General features: G+C 42.3%; 1 protein-coding gene across 2 annotated transcripts in view; it reads right to left on the reverse strand.

Annotated features, from left to right (window-relative positions):
* ccnyl1 (cyclin Y-like 1) overlaps nucleotides 1-16544 on the reverse strand; it is an 80606-nt gene that overhangs the window by 31055 nt on the left and 33007 nt on the right. Inside the window, exons 2-5 of one of the 2 annotated variants that reach the window (XM_067988080.1) lie at nucleotides 11617-11691; nucleotides 8985-9019; nucleotides 4894-4994; nucleotides 3951-3986 (exon numbers count right to left, since the gene is read on the reverse strand). In XM_067988080.1, the coding sequence (XP_067844181.1) occupies nucleotides 3951-3986; nucleotides 4894-4994; nucleotides 8985-9019; nucleotides 11617-11691 (247 nt within the window). Of the gene's footprint in view, nucleotides 1-3950; nucleotides 3987-4893; nucleotides 4995-8984; nucleotides 9020-11000; nucleotides 11090-11616; nucleotides 11692-16544 lie in introns of those variants that run through there. The other variant, XM_067988081.1, reaches the window with a different exon arrangement.

Consider the following 16544-nt stretch of genomic DNA (forward strand, 5'->3'; position numbering starts at 1 on the left):
CCCAACGGAACAGATCCCTCTTTACCCAGTACTGCCAGTACCCCATGAATCGAAACCCCTGTCTCCCACACCACTCTGAACCAGGCTTTTAACTCTCCGATCTGTTTGTCCCTATGCCAATTTGCACATGCCTCAGGTAGTAATCCAGAGATTATTACCTTTGAGGTTCTGCTTATTAATTTAGACCCTAGCTCCTCAAACTGTCTCAGCAGAACCCCATTCTTAGTTCTACCTATGTCGTTGGTGCCTATGTGGACCATGACAACTGGATCCTCCCCCTCAGGCTCAAAGTTCTTTTCCAGCCGCGAGATGACGACCTTAACCCTGGCACCGGGCAATAATTATTTATTATTAACCTGCAGTACCGTTGCTAAAGGTGCTTTTTCCCACAAGTGAATGGATCAGATACCTGTCAAGTTACCCAGTTAATTAGCAGTAAGAGCGTGTTGAAATGAGAAGATACTATTCAGCTCATCCGATAATCCAGCCTGTGTCTCAGGCCCAGTTTGATTATTTTGTCTTTTTCCCACCTTAAACTCATATCCTGCAACTGCAAGTTGAATTAGGAATCAATCCAACTGTCTTATGGGAATTCTTTCTGCAAGCTACGTTTAGTTTGTGGCTTCTTCAGCTTATAAATCCTATGCACTGGTTCTTCTTGTGATTTTGCCCAAAGTATGTGTGCATCAACTTCATCAAATCCTCTTATTTTTAAGAACTTGCCCCTCCCCTTTAATCTTTCTTTGCAATGACAACAGCTTTAGCATCCTTTGCCACTTTTTATGCCGAGTGACCTAAAAGGACAAATGTACTTAGTCCCACTATATGCTTTTCCTTTATAAGGGTAGTGACCACACTTGGAAACAACACTCCACACGTGGTTTCACTAATGCTTCATGGAGTCTCACTTCTTTGTCCTGTGTTCAATGAATAGATTTAAGGTGATTGGCAAAAGAACCAAGGGTGACATGAGGAAAAACTTTTTTTTTAAAAACACGGCCGTGCTTAGGATTTGGAACGCATTGCCCGATGGGGTGGTGGAGGCAGATTTAATCATGGCCTTCAAAAAGGGAATTGATTAAGTACTTGAAAGGAAAAAAATTGCAGGGCTATGGGGATAGGGCGGGGGAGTGGGACTAGCTGGATTGCTCTTGCGCAGAGCCGGCGCGGACTCAATGGGCTGAATGGCCTCCTTCCGTGCTGTAACCTTTCTATGATTCTATGAATGTACTGATATAACCCAACATTCGCAAATGCTTTCACAAACTTTAACGCTTTCAACAATGGAACATAGGAACAGGAGTAGGCCATTCAGCCCCTCGAGCCTGTTTCGCCAATCAATCAGATCATGGCTGATCTATATCTTAACTCCATTTACCCGCCTTGGTTCCATATCCCTTAATATCCTTACCTAACAAAAATCAATCTCAGTTTTGAAATTTTCAATTGACTCCCAGCCTCAACAGCTTTTTGGGGGAAAGAGAGTTCCAGATCTCCACTAACCTTTGTGTGAAGAAGTGCTTCCTGACATTACCTCAATGGCCTAGCTCTAATTTTAAGGTTATGCCCCCTTGTTCTGGACTCCCCCACCAGAGGAAATAGTTTCTCTCTATTTACCCCCATCAAATCCTTTAATCATTTTAAACACCTCAACTAGATCACCCCTTAATCTTCTATATTCAAGGGAATACATGCCTAGTCTATGCAACCTGTCCTCATCATTTAACCCTTTTAGCCCCAGTATCATTCTGGTGAATCTGCAATGCACCTCCTCCAAGGCCAATATATCCTTCTTGAGGTAAGGTGCCCAGAACTGAACGCAGTACTCTAAATGGGGTCTAACCAGAGCTTTATATAACTAACATAACTTCCACCCCTTTGTATTCCAGCCCTCTTGAGATAAAGGCCAACTAACAGAAGTAGGGTGGCCAGTTGGCATATCACGAGCCTCATATGGCTCTTCAGTTGCTGTAGTGGATCTTTTTACTTTTCAATCTTGATTTGGCTTTTTTATTTTACCCCCTTCATTGCTGGCTGTTGACTGGCTAGCGATGGGAATCCCTTGTGTTACAGAGTTGCATTGAGTAAAGAGTGGAAAGCCCATGAGCAAACTAATAAATTGAACGCAATTTAAATATTTTGCCAGTCTTCATTTTCCATACAGAACACAGTCCAATCGATTGTGGCACCGTGTCTGTGGCTGGTTTCCATTTAAAATATTAGTGTTTTATAAACCATCACAGCTCTTTCACATATCAAAAAATCCAGGAAAAAAAAATTCACAAATAGGCAATTGTGATTGATTGCCAATCTAAATCTCTTCCTCATCCTCGTTAATCTTTCAAGCACAACAGAGTACTACTGACACTCAACCACTGAAATAAAGTTCCTGGAAAGGGGAAATGAATACACAAAGGTACATACCCCCTTAATAGTGCGTACCACAGCTAGCTGTTCTTTGAAGAAAAAAATACTTTCCATGGGAAGTGTAATCTTGCAATGCCCCCCTGCCCCATCTCTGGAACCAGGTCTTTTATAGAGATAAGCTGGTCCAGGTAAATGAATGAAAAATGATTCACATCACTATATGATTATGGTAGATGAAGTAAAACTCATCCATCAAAATAATTTTTTTTCTTCAAAGCCACCCCCATCCCCACTGTTCTGCCATGGCTCAGAGGCAACAGAGAGAGGAAGAGGCGACGGAGAGGAGGCTTTGGAAAGGGTGCAGAGGAGGGCCACAAGATTCATTTTCAGTTTAAAGCATCTTAGGTTTATAAGGTGATAAAGGAACTAGATTGTGTTTGTGCAGACCAATTGTTTTAACTGAATAGTTTAGGGAGGATCAGGGGGCAGTCTTACAAGGTGGGGCAGGAGAGGAATTTTCCAGATTTTTCCCCCTAATTAGCCTGGGTTTTCAAATCAGTTTTTTTCACCTCACCCAGGAGATTCCATGGCTCTGGGTGGGTAGGGAGTGTCTGTATGCATCACAACTGATTGGGGCAGGCTGGATGGACCAGTAGGTCTTTTCTTGTCTGTCATTCAAAGTTTCTGGTTCCTCTAACTAAACAACGATCGACCATGCTTTTGTCATCTCCAGACTTGACTACTCCAATACTCGCTTGGCTGGCCTCCCATCTTCCACCCTCTGTAAACTTGAGCTCATCCAAAACTCTGCCTCGCACCAAGTCCTGTTCTCCCATCAACCCTGTGCTTGGTAACCCACATTGGCTCCCGGTCCAGGAACATCTCAAATTTAAAATTCTCATCCTTATGTTCAAACTTCTCCATGGCTTCACCCCTCCCTATCTCTGTAACTTGCTCCAATCCTACAACTCTCCAAGATCTCTGCGCTCCTCCAATTTTGGCCTCTTGCGCAGCTCCGATTTCCTTCGCTCCAGTATTGGCAGCCGTGCCTTCAGCTGTCTAGGCCCAAAGTTCTGGAATTCCCTTTCTAAACCTCTCTGCCTCTCTATCCTCCTTTAAGACAGTCCTTAAAATCTAGCTCTTTCCTGTCCTAATATCTCTTTATGCGGCTCAGTGTCAAATTCTGTCTGATTACACACCTGTGAAGCGCCTTGTGATGTTTTACTATGTTAAAGGCGCGAAATAAATGCAAGTTGTTGCTGTTGAAAAGAAACTTCATTTTCTATTATTTTCGCTCAATTGAAAGGTATCATAGATGGTGGTTCAAGGCAGTTTTCAGTGTTCTGTAAGGATACTGGTGGAGAAAACTACACAGGAGGCCACTGTACACAAAGCAATGCGCTAGACGTTGATTAAATTCTGAAAATTAACCCCCTGAAAACTGATAATTGGCAGAGTCCTAGCACTCTGACCCCGACAATGCAGAAAAACTCTGCTTCTTGCAAAGTCAAACCAGTTGCTACAAGATGGTGCTGGATAATTGGTGGCACTTAAAACAACAGTTTGAGAAACAGTAAGTTTACCTGTTCTTTGTGTGATAATATATTGCAAGTGTAACGCTGTTAGGAAGGGAAAAAAAATGTAAATTAAAACTGTTACGTATATACAAATTTAAATACAAGCTGACACTATCTATGGACTGGCAAATACAATTTTCCATCATTTCTCACCACTAACCCCCTCCCAGAGAAACTAGCATTGCCATCGGTGCATTCCATTATTGTTATGCAGCCCCTTTCCCCTCATTTCCTTAGGCTTCTTTATAGATTTTTTACTTACCTATGTACATCTGTACTTAAAACGAAAAGAAAAATTAAGCACAGTTTATAAGATGCAATGCTATGAATAGCTTGCCAACAGACTCACATGACAAGAGTGGCATGGTGCCATCACATCTCAAAGCACTTCACGGCCAACAAATTACTTTAGAAATGTTGTCACTGTTGTTATGCAGGCAAATGTGGCAGCAAATTTGCACACTGCAAAATCCCACATACAGCAAATGAGATTAATGATAAATTAATCTATTCTTGGCAGTGTTGGCTGAAGGATAAATGTTGGCCAGGAAACTGCGAAAAAGCCTCATCAAATAGTACCATGGGATCTTTCACATCAACCTGAACTGCCTCAGTTTAAAATCTTAATCTGAAAGATGGCATCTCTGACAATGCAGCACTCCCTCAGTACTGCACTGAAGTGTAAGCCCAAATGATGTGTTTATATCCTGTATTAGGGCTTGAATCCACAACCTTCTGACTGAGGTGAGAGTTCTACCCACTGAGCCAAGACTGCCACTTCAATTAAGGATCATTTACCCAGATAAATCAGAACAACTCATATTTAGAGGTTATATGTGAAAACACTCAAGACTTTAGAGCCCCACAATTAGACAAGCAAAGAAACTCAACCAGGTCCATCTACTTTAAATCTAGTCTGACAAAAAAAAGTTACACGTTGACCACCTACCATTTAATTGTGCTTTTCAGGTTAGGTTGGCTTACTGTACTGTCATCAATATATATTGTTGAACATGAGCTGTACTTTTTATTAAGTTGACCAGGAGATACCTTAAAAATAAATGAAATCAAATTACAGTCTGAACTAAAAGGTTTGTATCACAGCAGCACAACACGTTGATTACTGTAACTTTTTTTAATATTTCAAAATATACTTTTTCATAAAATTAAAAGATACACACAGTTCAAGTAAAAAGACACAAATTGCAGCAAGGCAGTTCATACACACTATAATCTCATTATTACAATTTTAAAACACAGTACATATTTTCTAATACATTCTGTACAATACAATGTGGGCTGGCTTTATAAGTTGGCCTTTCCCCATAGGGCCTAGGCATAGGTCACACCTCGTTTCAGTGCGTCCCGCAGCACGTACTCGTGGACCTTGCAGTGTGCCAATCGGCAACACTCTGTGGTGGACAGCACCTTCAGCTGGCAGACCAGTAGGTTTCGGGCTGACCAAAGGGCGTCCTTCACTAAGTTGATGGTCTTCCAGCTGCAGGAGATATCTGTCTCGGTTTGCGTCCCGGGTAACAGCCTGTAGAGCACAGTGTCCTGTGTTACCGAACTGTTGGGGATGAACTGGGACAGATATGATTACTGTAACTATTGAGCATCAATGCACAAGCCCGAACCTTGAGGGTTTGAATTTCCATCATAAATACTTGCTGTTATATAGCTCATCGCATTGAAATTTCTTAAAACACCTCATACAATGACTTATTGTGCAGGTAAATGCAACAGCCATTCCATGCCAGCAACGCCTCACAAATAGTAATGACCAGTTAATCTGCCTTTTTTTGGGGTAGTGTTGGTTGAGGGAGGAACGCTGGCTGCGGCATTGGAAGAAAAAAAGAAAAGAAAGACTTGCATTTATACAGAGCCTTTCACAATCTCAGGACGCCCCAAAGCGCTTTACAGCCCCAAAGCGCTTTACAACCTTTGAAGTGTAGTCATCGTTGTAATATAGGAAATGCAGCAGCCAATTTGCACACAGCAAGGTCCCACAAAGAGCAATGTGATAATGACCAGATAATGTTTTTAGTGATGTTGGTTGAGTGATAAACATTGGCCAGGACACCAGGGAGAATCCCCTGCTCCTCAAGATCTTTTAGTCCACCTGAGAGGGCAGATGGACCCTCGGATTAACCGAAAGATAGCACCTCCGACAGTGCAGCATTCCCTCAATATTGCACTGGAGTGTAGTGGCAGAGCAGAGTCATTCTCCTGCATTTAATTTTGTTAAGGTCCTTTAAGCCAGTTGCATTGCAAGGCCTAACCTTCTGAGCGTGTGCAGACTGGCTGTAGCATTTTGGTTGGAGCACACGCGCGCAATGTCGTGCATGATGACGTCTGAAGTGATCTGCTGCCAAAGTGGCTGGACATTCACTAGCCCCAGTGAAAATCAGGTCGTCTTTGGTGGGCATCTGACAGACTAAAACCTGGCAGATTTACATTGATGTTATTGCTAGCTGTGGAAGAAAAACCCAGGTTACAGTAGCGAATGGCCAAAGAATATAAAAACAGCTATCGTTTCTTAAATAATAGCTGTTTATATCCAGTTTATGTACTGAGGTGCAACATTCTACACCTCTGCTGTGGTAGCATCGGCACCAAGAACAGCAGAAAGCAATGTCCGACATTCCATAAAGGATGCCAGACAGTGTTAATTGGCTCCAATTAGAAGTCAGTTTACTTGTGGGGGAGCAGGATTTGCATACAGTCTGCTTACAGCTGATAGGAATGATTCAGCCATCTAATTGTCCATTTTTATTAGGAACATAGGAACAGAAGTAGGCCATTCAGCCCCTCAAGCCTGTTCGGCCATTCAATGAGATCTTGGCTGATCTGTATCCTAACTGCATCCACCCACCTTGGCTCCATATCCCATAGCCTTGGCTAGCAAAAATCTATTGATCTCAGATTTAAAATTATTAATTGAGCTACCATCCACTGCTTTTAGTGGGAGAGAGTTCCACATTTCTACCACCCATTGTGTGAAGAAGTGTTTCCTAACTTTTCTCCTGAAGGGCCTGACTCTGATTTTAAGATTATGTCCCCGACTCCCCCACCAGTGGAAAAAATTTCTCTATCTACCCTTATCAATCCTTTTCAAAATCCTAAAATCCTCAATCAAAATGCCCCTTAACCTCCTATATTCCAGGGAATACAAGACTAGTTTATGTAATCTCACCTCATAATCTAACCCTTAGAGCTCTGGTAACATTCTGGTGTATCTGCACTGCACTCCTTCCAAGGCCAATATATCCTCTCTAAGGTGCGGTGCCCAGAACTGTACACAGTACTCCAAATGTGGTCTGACCAGGGCTTTGTATAGCTGTAGCAAAACTTCCTCCTCTTTATATTCTAGCCCTCTAGTTATAAAGGCTAACATTCTAATAGCCTTTTTGATTATTTTTTGTGCCTGCCTACTACATTTTAGTGATCTGTAAACATGGACCCCTAAATCTCTTTGGACCGCCACTGTTCCTAGTCACCATTTGAAAAATACTCGGATCTATCCTTTTCTGGTCCAAAGTGGATGTCCTCACACTTACCTGCATTGAAATCCATCTGCAGAGCTGTTTCTCTCCAGTGCCAGCTCCCAGTCCTGCCACTCTGTAAACCCACAGCCAGGCTAGTAAAACAGATTATGTGCAAGCTTGTGCTTAGATATTTTTTGAATATCTGGATGCATCATAGCTTTTTTCTTGCCAGTGCTCTCTCTTTCACTTCGCTTCTTGTACTACTGAGATCAGCTAATTCAAAACAGATGGAGGATCAAACTTCAGTTCTTTCTGGTCCACATGGCTCAATTCTGCACTGGCCAGTATTATCACATTGCTGTTTGTGGGATGTTGCTGTGCGCAAATTGGCTGCCGCATTTCCTACATTACAACAGTGACTACACTTCAAAAGTATTTCATTGGCTGCAAAGTGCTTTAGGACGTCCTGAAGTTGTGAACGCGTTATATTTTCTTTAAAATGGAAGTAACTGGGAGGCAGAATAGTGGTGTCCTTTCAAATCTGGGATCAGATCTTGAATATCTGATGGAAGATTCTTCTCTCTGCTTACCTGTAAGGTTCCTACATGAAATAAGTTTGGACAGTCTCAAACTTGGCTCCTGGTGTGAACAGGCCTCAGCAATAAAAGGATAGCATACAAACCCACTGCACCACCCAGTTCTTCAAGGACCGTGGCCATGAAATTGCACTATGGGAAAGCTTGTGCTCCTCTGAAATTTCTCTATTTCATTGGAAATGCTAACCTGTTTTAAAATAAATACGTCCAGCCTCTACTAAAATAACAGAGAGATGAACATGTTAAGCATTCACATGCTAATATCCAACAGTGTGATTTCAGGGTCAACATGATTTAATACTCCGCAATAACAGTCACTTGCATCTAGTTAAGGATATTTCACTTTAAAAGCCCTTTGCAGAAATCTACCGAGATCTGTTCCCTCCAAATCCCAATGCACATGTTGAACACAAGGTGGCACCAAAATCCTCATACATCTGAGGACTTCGAGCATATAACACTTCACTCCCACCCTCCTACCTCATTGTGCATTTCATTGTATTTCAAATACCCTCCAACTTATTCAGAATCTTTTCTGTGAAGTGTCTCAGGATGACATTAGATGCAGATAAATGCATTCCGCTGACAGGGTGTCCTCACTGAACGTATACACCACAAGCTCCAATTAATCATACAAACAATATGATAATCAAAGGCCGGCAGACACAGCATGTGGAGCAGTCTGCTACTGTAACAACAGAGTATATGCAAGATAAAAATAAAAAAACAGCAAATTCTAAAATAACAGAAAATACTGGAAATATAAATGCAGACCTGCCAACAGCTGCAGAGAGACAGGTTAAATTTGGGGTGTTTTCACAAAGGGTTGGCACAAGTGAACTTGACAAAACATTGATCGCAATTTTAAGGAAAAAACCCTGAAGTTCGATTAAAAGTATTGATGGCCCGCGATGATGGAGCAGATAGCCAGCTTGTTTAAAAGAATTTGCACTTACATGGTTTATGTGGTTACTCTTCCTCTTCTCTCTCACTGTTTTTTAAAAAAAAGGAAACAAATTTAAAACCAAGTCAGCAAACAAAAGCAAATGGTTGTTTTTGAACCAAAAAGAAACTTTTGGATTATCATTTGCACTAGGGATAGCAGATAGAGGATAGCTAAAGTATTGCACACACGATAGTACAGTAAGTTTTTTATATAGTGCCGTTCACATCCCTCAGGATGTCCTAAAACACTTCATAACCAATGAAATAATTTTCAAATGTGTTCACTGATGTTTTGTAGGCAAATGTGGCAACCAATTTGCACACAGCAAAGTCCCACAAACACCAATGGGATGAATGACCAGTTAACTGGGTTCAGTGGAGTTGGTTGAGGGTTAAATATTGACTAGGACACCTCCCCTGCTTTTCTTCAAATAGTGCCATTGAATCTTTTATGTCCACCTAAATAAGCAGACACAGCCTTGGTTTAACATCTCATTCAAAACGCTGCAACTCCAGCAATGCAGCACTCCCTCGGTACTGGAGTGTCAGCATAGATTATGTGCTCAAGTCCTGGAGCAGGGTTTGAGCCCAAGACCGTCTAAACCGGAGCAGAGAGTGCTACCATTGAGCCAAGCTAACAATGACTGCAAGCTGACGTAGGGTGAGCCAAATTTCCATTACGGATAAGAAAACAGCAGAGATACCCTTGGTCTTGAAACATCATACTGCATCATACAAAGGCCCATGTGCATCTCTTTCATGTGAAAACTTGTCAACTATACTGTGCATTTATTATTCATACTTCGGCGATGGGTGGGTGGAGAGGGGCAGGAGGACGTAGGAAGAAAGATACTGTTGTCATGACCAATCTTGCATACTCTGACACCATTCAGAATCATGTAGTTAGTGAACAAAGCAAGAGCAACTCAGCATGACCTTGCTGCAGATCAAATGAAAATATCATCATCAGCCTGAACACAAGCAAGGATCAGTGGGACAAACGTCAGTATCTATCACCGAACTTACTTAAGACGTTTGCGAGATCAATACAGCAGAAAATAAGGGCTTGCGAGATTTTGTTGGAAGAATGACGCTCATCAACTGTACTTCAGAGGACCACTGCCATGTCTCAGTGGAATGTTTTACCATCCAAGCATGCCTGACAAAGTCTGACACCGATACTATGAATTGTTGTCTTTTGAGGCTTTTTCCCTTTCAAAGTTACCTAGTGCCTTCAGTTGTTACGTATCAGATGCTTCGTAGCATTGGCAAAAGGCACTCCAACTTAATTAAGCTGAACTCTTCACAAGGACAGCACGTTCTTCTATTTGAATTATGGTCAGCGTCGCTTTTGGGAGCTACACAACTACCACGTTCACATACCAAAACTCGTGATGTACCGCACAATAAGTCTCATTGAAGAAGATTAAGTTTAGCTCCGAGTGCAGTATTGAGGGAGTGCTGCACTGTTGGAGGTCCCGTCTTTCAGATGAGACGTTAAACCGAGGACCTATCTGCCCTCTTAATTGGATGTAAAAGATTTCACTGCACTATTCGAAGAAGAACAGAGGTGTTCTGGCCAATATTTATCCCTCAACCAACATCACTAAAACAGATTATCTGGTCAGTATCACACTGCTTTTTTTTTGGACCTGCTGTGCGCAAATAGGCTGCTGCATTTCCTACATTACAACAGTGACTACACTTTAAAAGTACTTCATTAGTTGTAAAGCATTTTGGGGCATCCGGAGGTCACGAAAGGCACTGTATAAATGCAAGCCATTCTATTGCTGCAATCAGCTAACTCAGCACAGACTGAGGACTGAACCTGGAACCATCCTGGTTTCAAATATGTGAATTAATTTTCCTGGACAGAAATATAATGCAACATGGAGGGAACCTTTAAACCCAATTCACCAGCAAACTATCCTCTCAGACTAACCTTGATTCAAAGAAGCTAAAGGGGTTTAAAAAACCCTCAACTTGATTGCATTACTGAAATATAACAATGTGAAGAATTTCTTTACCTTCATTCATTCAGAGTTGTTGGTCACCATGACCCCCAGGTTGCTGATTTATTGGAACCTGCGGTCCTGGTCATATCCTTATGGATGACAGACAGCTCTAAAGGTAGATAAGCAAAAACAACCTTCACATTATATCTCAGTAATTAACCAGGAACAAAGAGGATACCCACTTCTGCCACCTTTGCCAAGTAACTTTGGGAAGTACAGTATTTAAAAGAAAAATGTTGTACGGGAAAGGATGAAGGAAGACAGCTGCAGCTTTCCATCACTGAGCCGAAGGCAACATATTCATCAATGATTGTTAGAAACCTTAATGGAACTTAGCAATCTAAAAGGCAATGTTTCTCATTGCTGGGTAATTTAAAATTTGGTTAATGAGTATTAGGGGTAGTTTAGTTTTGTGGTTAAAAAAAGATAGAAACCATTTTGTGACATTACATGAGGTTATTCCTGTGGAAATAGGATTATTGCTCCACAGTGGAGTTTATATTCATCATGTTGTAGTGGTGACCATGAAGTGTCCTGCATTTTTAACAGGTAGAACATTACTCTGGCAGGAAATGGACAATACTGTTATGCAGAAATCACGGTACTAATCTGGCACGCATGTACTCACCATCTGGCTGTGATTTGCTCAGAAAGATGGTGCTGGCCCTTGGGTGGTCAGATGGGTTGGATTCAAAGTTCAGATCTAAAAATGAGAGAGGGAGAAAAGGAGACAACAACTAAACAAAGAGGTTTCACAAAATGATAAGCTAAATGACAAATTCCCATGCAATTTTCCTCTAACTCTTTTCCTGCCAATTTTCTCCCCTTCTCTACTGACCCTCCAGTATGTCACCCAAGTGACCACTCCTCACGTACGAGTTTAGATAAGTGGTGTCACCTGGTAACTCAACCACCAAGAACATTGCAGCCAGGCCCGACCCTGCCTTTGCCTATGCCCAGTCATACATGTTCCAGCAGGAGTCACCATTCAGCAACCAGAAACAGGGATCCTGCACTTTAGCTTTTCTCCCCTCTCGAATGCCAAAGCAAAATTTAACGCCCACAACTGGTTGAGATCAGCTAACGCAGCAATCACACCCAAGATCTTCTGGCTTAGAAAATACAGTGGGTAATGTCATTATCCACTACAAGGCCATCAGGGGAGTTACTCCCTCATCAACCCTGACCACTGCTCGGGGCCGTGTGAACTGGAGGGGTAGGGTGAAAAGCACTGCACATGCAAAAATAGGAAGTGTGCATAGATTCCTTCTAACCTGCAATTTTAAAGCAAAACATACATGAACAAGGTAGGGTGACACAAGTAAATTCAGGATGTCTGTCTTTGTAACAACAACAAATTGCATTTATGTAGCGTCTTTAACGTAGGAAAACGTCCCAAGGCCGTTATCAAACAAAATTTGACACCGAGCCACATAAGGAGATATTAGGACAGGTGACCAAAAGCTTGGTCAAAGAGGTAGGTTTCAAGAAGCATCTTAAAAGGAGGAGAGAGAGGTAGAGAGGTTTAGGGAGGGAATTCCAGAACTTAGAGCCCAGGCAGCTGAAGGCACGGCCGCTAAAGGTGGAACGATGAAAATTGGGGATGCGTAAGAGGCCAGAATTGGAGGAGAACAGAGATCTCGGAGGGTTGTAGGGCTGGAAGAGGACAACAATGTGACTAATCGTTCCCTCATGGTGAACAGTAGAGCTGGACTGCAAAGCAACAAGACTGGTAGGCAGGAAATGTTACTGGTTTGCAAAAAAAAATACAAGACTGATAACTTGGAGGATTTCTTCAAATTAACGTAAACTTTAAATAAATTAGACTTTCGATCAGCACCAAATGAGTTTGACTCATCCATCGTGGATTTAATAGGTCACTTTACTGCAAAAACAGCTTTATAAAGTGTTAAGCGTACAGGGTTTTTAATCACCACCTTCCTTCCGAATAGTTAAACGGCTGTTTCTGTAAGCAGGCCATTGTCCCTGTAAGATCCAGAAGCTATTACTTTTCCCGTACTCTGTCTATCCAGAGGACTAACCATCATCTCACTTGCAGTAACCTGCATACTGGTTGCAATGCAACTCATGCTATACTTCTCAATTATCTTTAAAGTTTACAGGTTACCACCGCCATGAAACTTTATTTACAAGCATAGCATATGGCAAATATTAAATATAACAGAGAATGTTGATGATTGGTTAATTGTTTTTAGTAAGAACTTCTGATTTAGTGCAAGTGCTTTGTCAACTTGAAAACAAAGTTCTTGTTACTGCAAGGTAAATTCACCATTTTCCTCTTCCTTTTCCTGTATCAATTTCTCCCACTAGCAGAGTTTCTTTGCAAGAACTCCACAGGTGGTTAGGTTAACAGGTTTTGAAAGAACTCCTGATCTCTTTTTATAAATCCCGCCTTTAACTTAAGACAACACTAACACTGAAGATATTCTCAGATGCTCTCTTAGTCAAATCAAGTATCTTGAGCCACTTGCCGATTTAGATTGCTAAAACAGATCAAATCAATATTTAATGCCTAGATACAATTAAAAACAATAGACATATGTGGGACATCCCCTCCATCTAGCCGATTAATCTAACCACATACAAAAGGGGAAATATACGATTCCGTCTGCTGAGAGATGAAACACAGTATAAGCTGTCAGCCAATATCTATTAAGCCCACCGACTCCCACAGCTACCTTGATTACACTTCCTCCCACCCTGCTTTCTGTAAGGACACTATTCCATTCTCCCAGTTTCTCCGTCTCTGTTGTATCTGTTCTGACAATGCCACCTTTCACACCAGTGCTTCTGATATGTCTTGCCTTTTCCCTCAACTGAGGATTCTCCTTAACTGTAGTTGTCAATGCCATCGACCGTGTCCGTCCCATTTCCCACACCTCAGCCCTCGCTCCTTCCCCTCCCTCCCTCCCAGAACCACAATAGGGTCCCCCTCGACCTCACCTTGCACCCCACCAGCGTCCACATTCAACGGGTCTTCCGCCGGCATTTCCGCCACCTTCAAACACATCTTAGCCTCCCCTCCCCTTTCAACATTCCGGAGGTACCTTTCCCTCCACGACACCCTGGTCCTCTCTTCCATCACCCGCTCCCCTTCCCACGGCTCCTTCCCGTGCGAGTGCAGGAGGTGCAACACCTGCCCTTTCACCTCCTCCCTTCCCACCGTCCAGGGCCCAAAACACTCCTTCCAGGTGAAACAGCGATTTACTTGTGCTTCTTTCAATTTAGTATACTGTATTCGTTGCTCACTATGCGATCTCCTCTACATTAGGAAGACCAAACACAGATTGGGTGATCGCTTAGCTAAACACTTCCGTTCATAAGAACATAAGAAATAGGAGCAGGAGCAGGAGTAGGCCAATCGGCCCCTCGAGCCTGCTCCGCCATTCAATAAGATCATGGCTGATCTGATCCCAACCACAAATCTAAAGAACACAAGAAGTAGGAGCAGGACCCGGCCACTCAGCCCCTGGGCCCTCTCCGCCACCCACAGGGCCTTGACCGATCCAAACTCAGCTTCATGTCCAATTTCCTGCCCGCTCCCCATAACCCCTAATTCCCTTTACTTCTAGAAAACTGTCTATTTCTGTTTTAAATTTATCTAATGATGTAGCTTCCACAGCTTCCTGGGGCAGCAAATTCCACAGACCTACCACCCTCTGAGTGAAGAAGTTTCTCCTCATCTCAGTTTTGAAAGAGCAGCCCCTTATTCTAAGATTATGCCCCCTCGTTCTAGTTTCACCCATCTTTGGGAACATCCTTACTGCATCCACCCGATCAAGCCCCTTCACAATCTTATATGTTTCAATAAGATCGCCTCTCATTCTTCTGAACTCCAATGAGTAGAGTCCCAATCTACTCAACCTCTCCTCATATGTCCAACCCCTCATCCCCGGGATTAACCGAGTGAACCTTCTTTGTACTGCCTCGAGAGCAAGTATGTCTTTTCTTAAGTGCGGACACCAAAACTGTATGCAGTATTCCAGGTGCGGTCTCACCAATACCTTATATAACTGCAGCAATACCTCCCTGTTTTTATATTCTATCCCCCTAGCAATAAAAGCCAACATTCCGTTGGCTTTCTTGATCACCTGCTGCACCTGCATACCAACTTTTTGATTTTCTTGCACTAGGACCCCCAGATCCCTTTGTACTGCAGTACTTTCCAGTCTCTCGCCATTAAGAAAATAACTTGCTCTCTGATTTTACCTGCCAAAGTGCATAACCTCACATTTTCCAATATTATATTGCATCTGCCAAATCTCCGCCCACTCACCCAGCCTGTCTATATCCCCTTGCAGGTTTTTTATGTCCTCCTCACTCTCTACTTTCCCTCCCATCTTTGTATCATCTGCAAATTTTGATATGTTGCACTCGGTCCCCCTCCTCCAAATCGTTAATATAGATTGTAAAGAGTTGGGGACCCAGCACCGACCCCTGCGGAACACCACTGGTTACTGGTTGCCAGTCCTGAGAAATGAACCATTTATCCCAACTCTCTGCTTCCTGTTCGATAACCAATCCTCCACCCATGCCAGAATATTACCCCCAATCCCGTGATTTTTTATCTTAAGTAATAATCTTTTATGTGGCACCTGTCGAATGCCTTCTGGAAGTCTAAATACACTATGTCCACTGGTTCCCCTTTATCCACCCTAGTACGTTATATCCTCGAAGAACTCAAGCAAATTTGTCAGACATGACTTCCCCTTAGTATAAAGCCATGCTGACTTTGTCCTATTAAATTATGCTTATCTAAATGTTCCGTTACTGTCTCCTTAATAATAGACTCCAAAATTTTACCCACCACAGATGTTAGGCTAACTGGCCTATAATTTCCAGCCTTCTGCCTACTACCCTTTTTAAATAACGGTGTTACATTAGCAGTTTTCCAATCTGCCGGGACCTCTCCTGAGTCCAGGGAATTTTGGAAAACTATCACCAAAGCATCCACAATCCCTACTGCCACTTCCCTCAAGACCCTAGGATGTAAGCCATCAGGTCCAGGGGATTTATCCGCTTTTGAGTCCCATTATTTTACTGAGTACCATCTCCTGAGTGATTTTAATCGTATTTAGCTCCTCCCCCCCCGTAGAGTCCCCTGTTTGTCCAGTGTTGGGATATTCTTAGTGTCCCTCTACTGTAAAGACTGAAACAAAATATTTGTTCAGCATTTTTGCCATCTCCATGTTTCCCACCATTAATTTCCTCGGTCTCATCCTCTAAGGGGACCTAGGTTTGCCTTAGCCACCCTTTTTCTTTTTATATAACTATAGAAACTCTTGCTATCTGTTTTTATATTTTTTGCTAATTTATTTTCATAATCAATCCTTTAGTTACTTTTTGCTGTCTTTTGAAGACTTCCCAATCTTCTATCCTCCCACTAAGTTTGGTTACCTTATATGTCCTTGTTTTTAGTCGGATACTATCTTTGATTTCTTTACTTAGCCACGGATGGCTGTCATTTCTTTTACACCCTTTTTTCCTCAGTGGAATATATTTATTTTGAAAGTTGTAAAATAACTCCCTTAATGA

Source organism: Heptranchias perlo, chromosome 7 (assembly GCF_035084215.1).
Source record: "Heptranchias perlo isolate sHepPer1 chromosome 7, sHepPer1.hap1, whole genome shotgun sequence".
In the NCBI taxonomy this organism is placed as follows: domain Eukaryota; kingdom Metazoa; phylum Chordata; class Chondrichthyes; order Hexanchiformes; family Hexanchidae; genus Heptranchias; species Heptranchias perlo.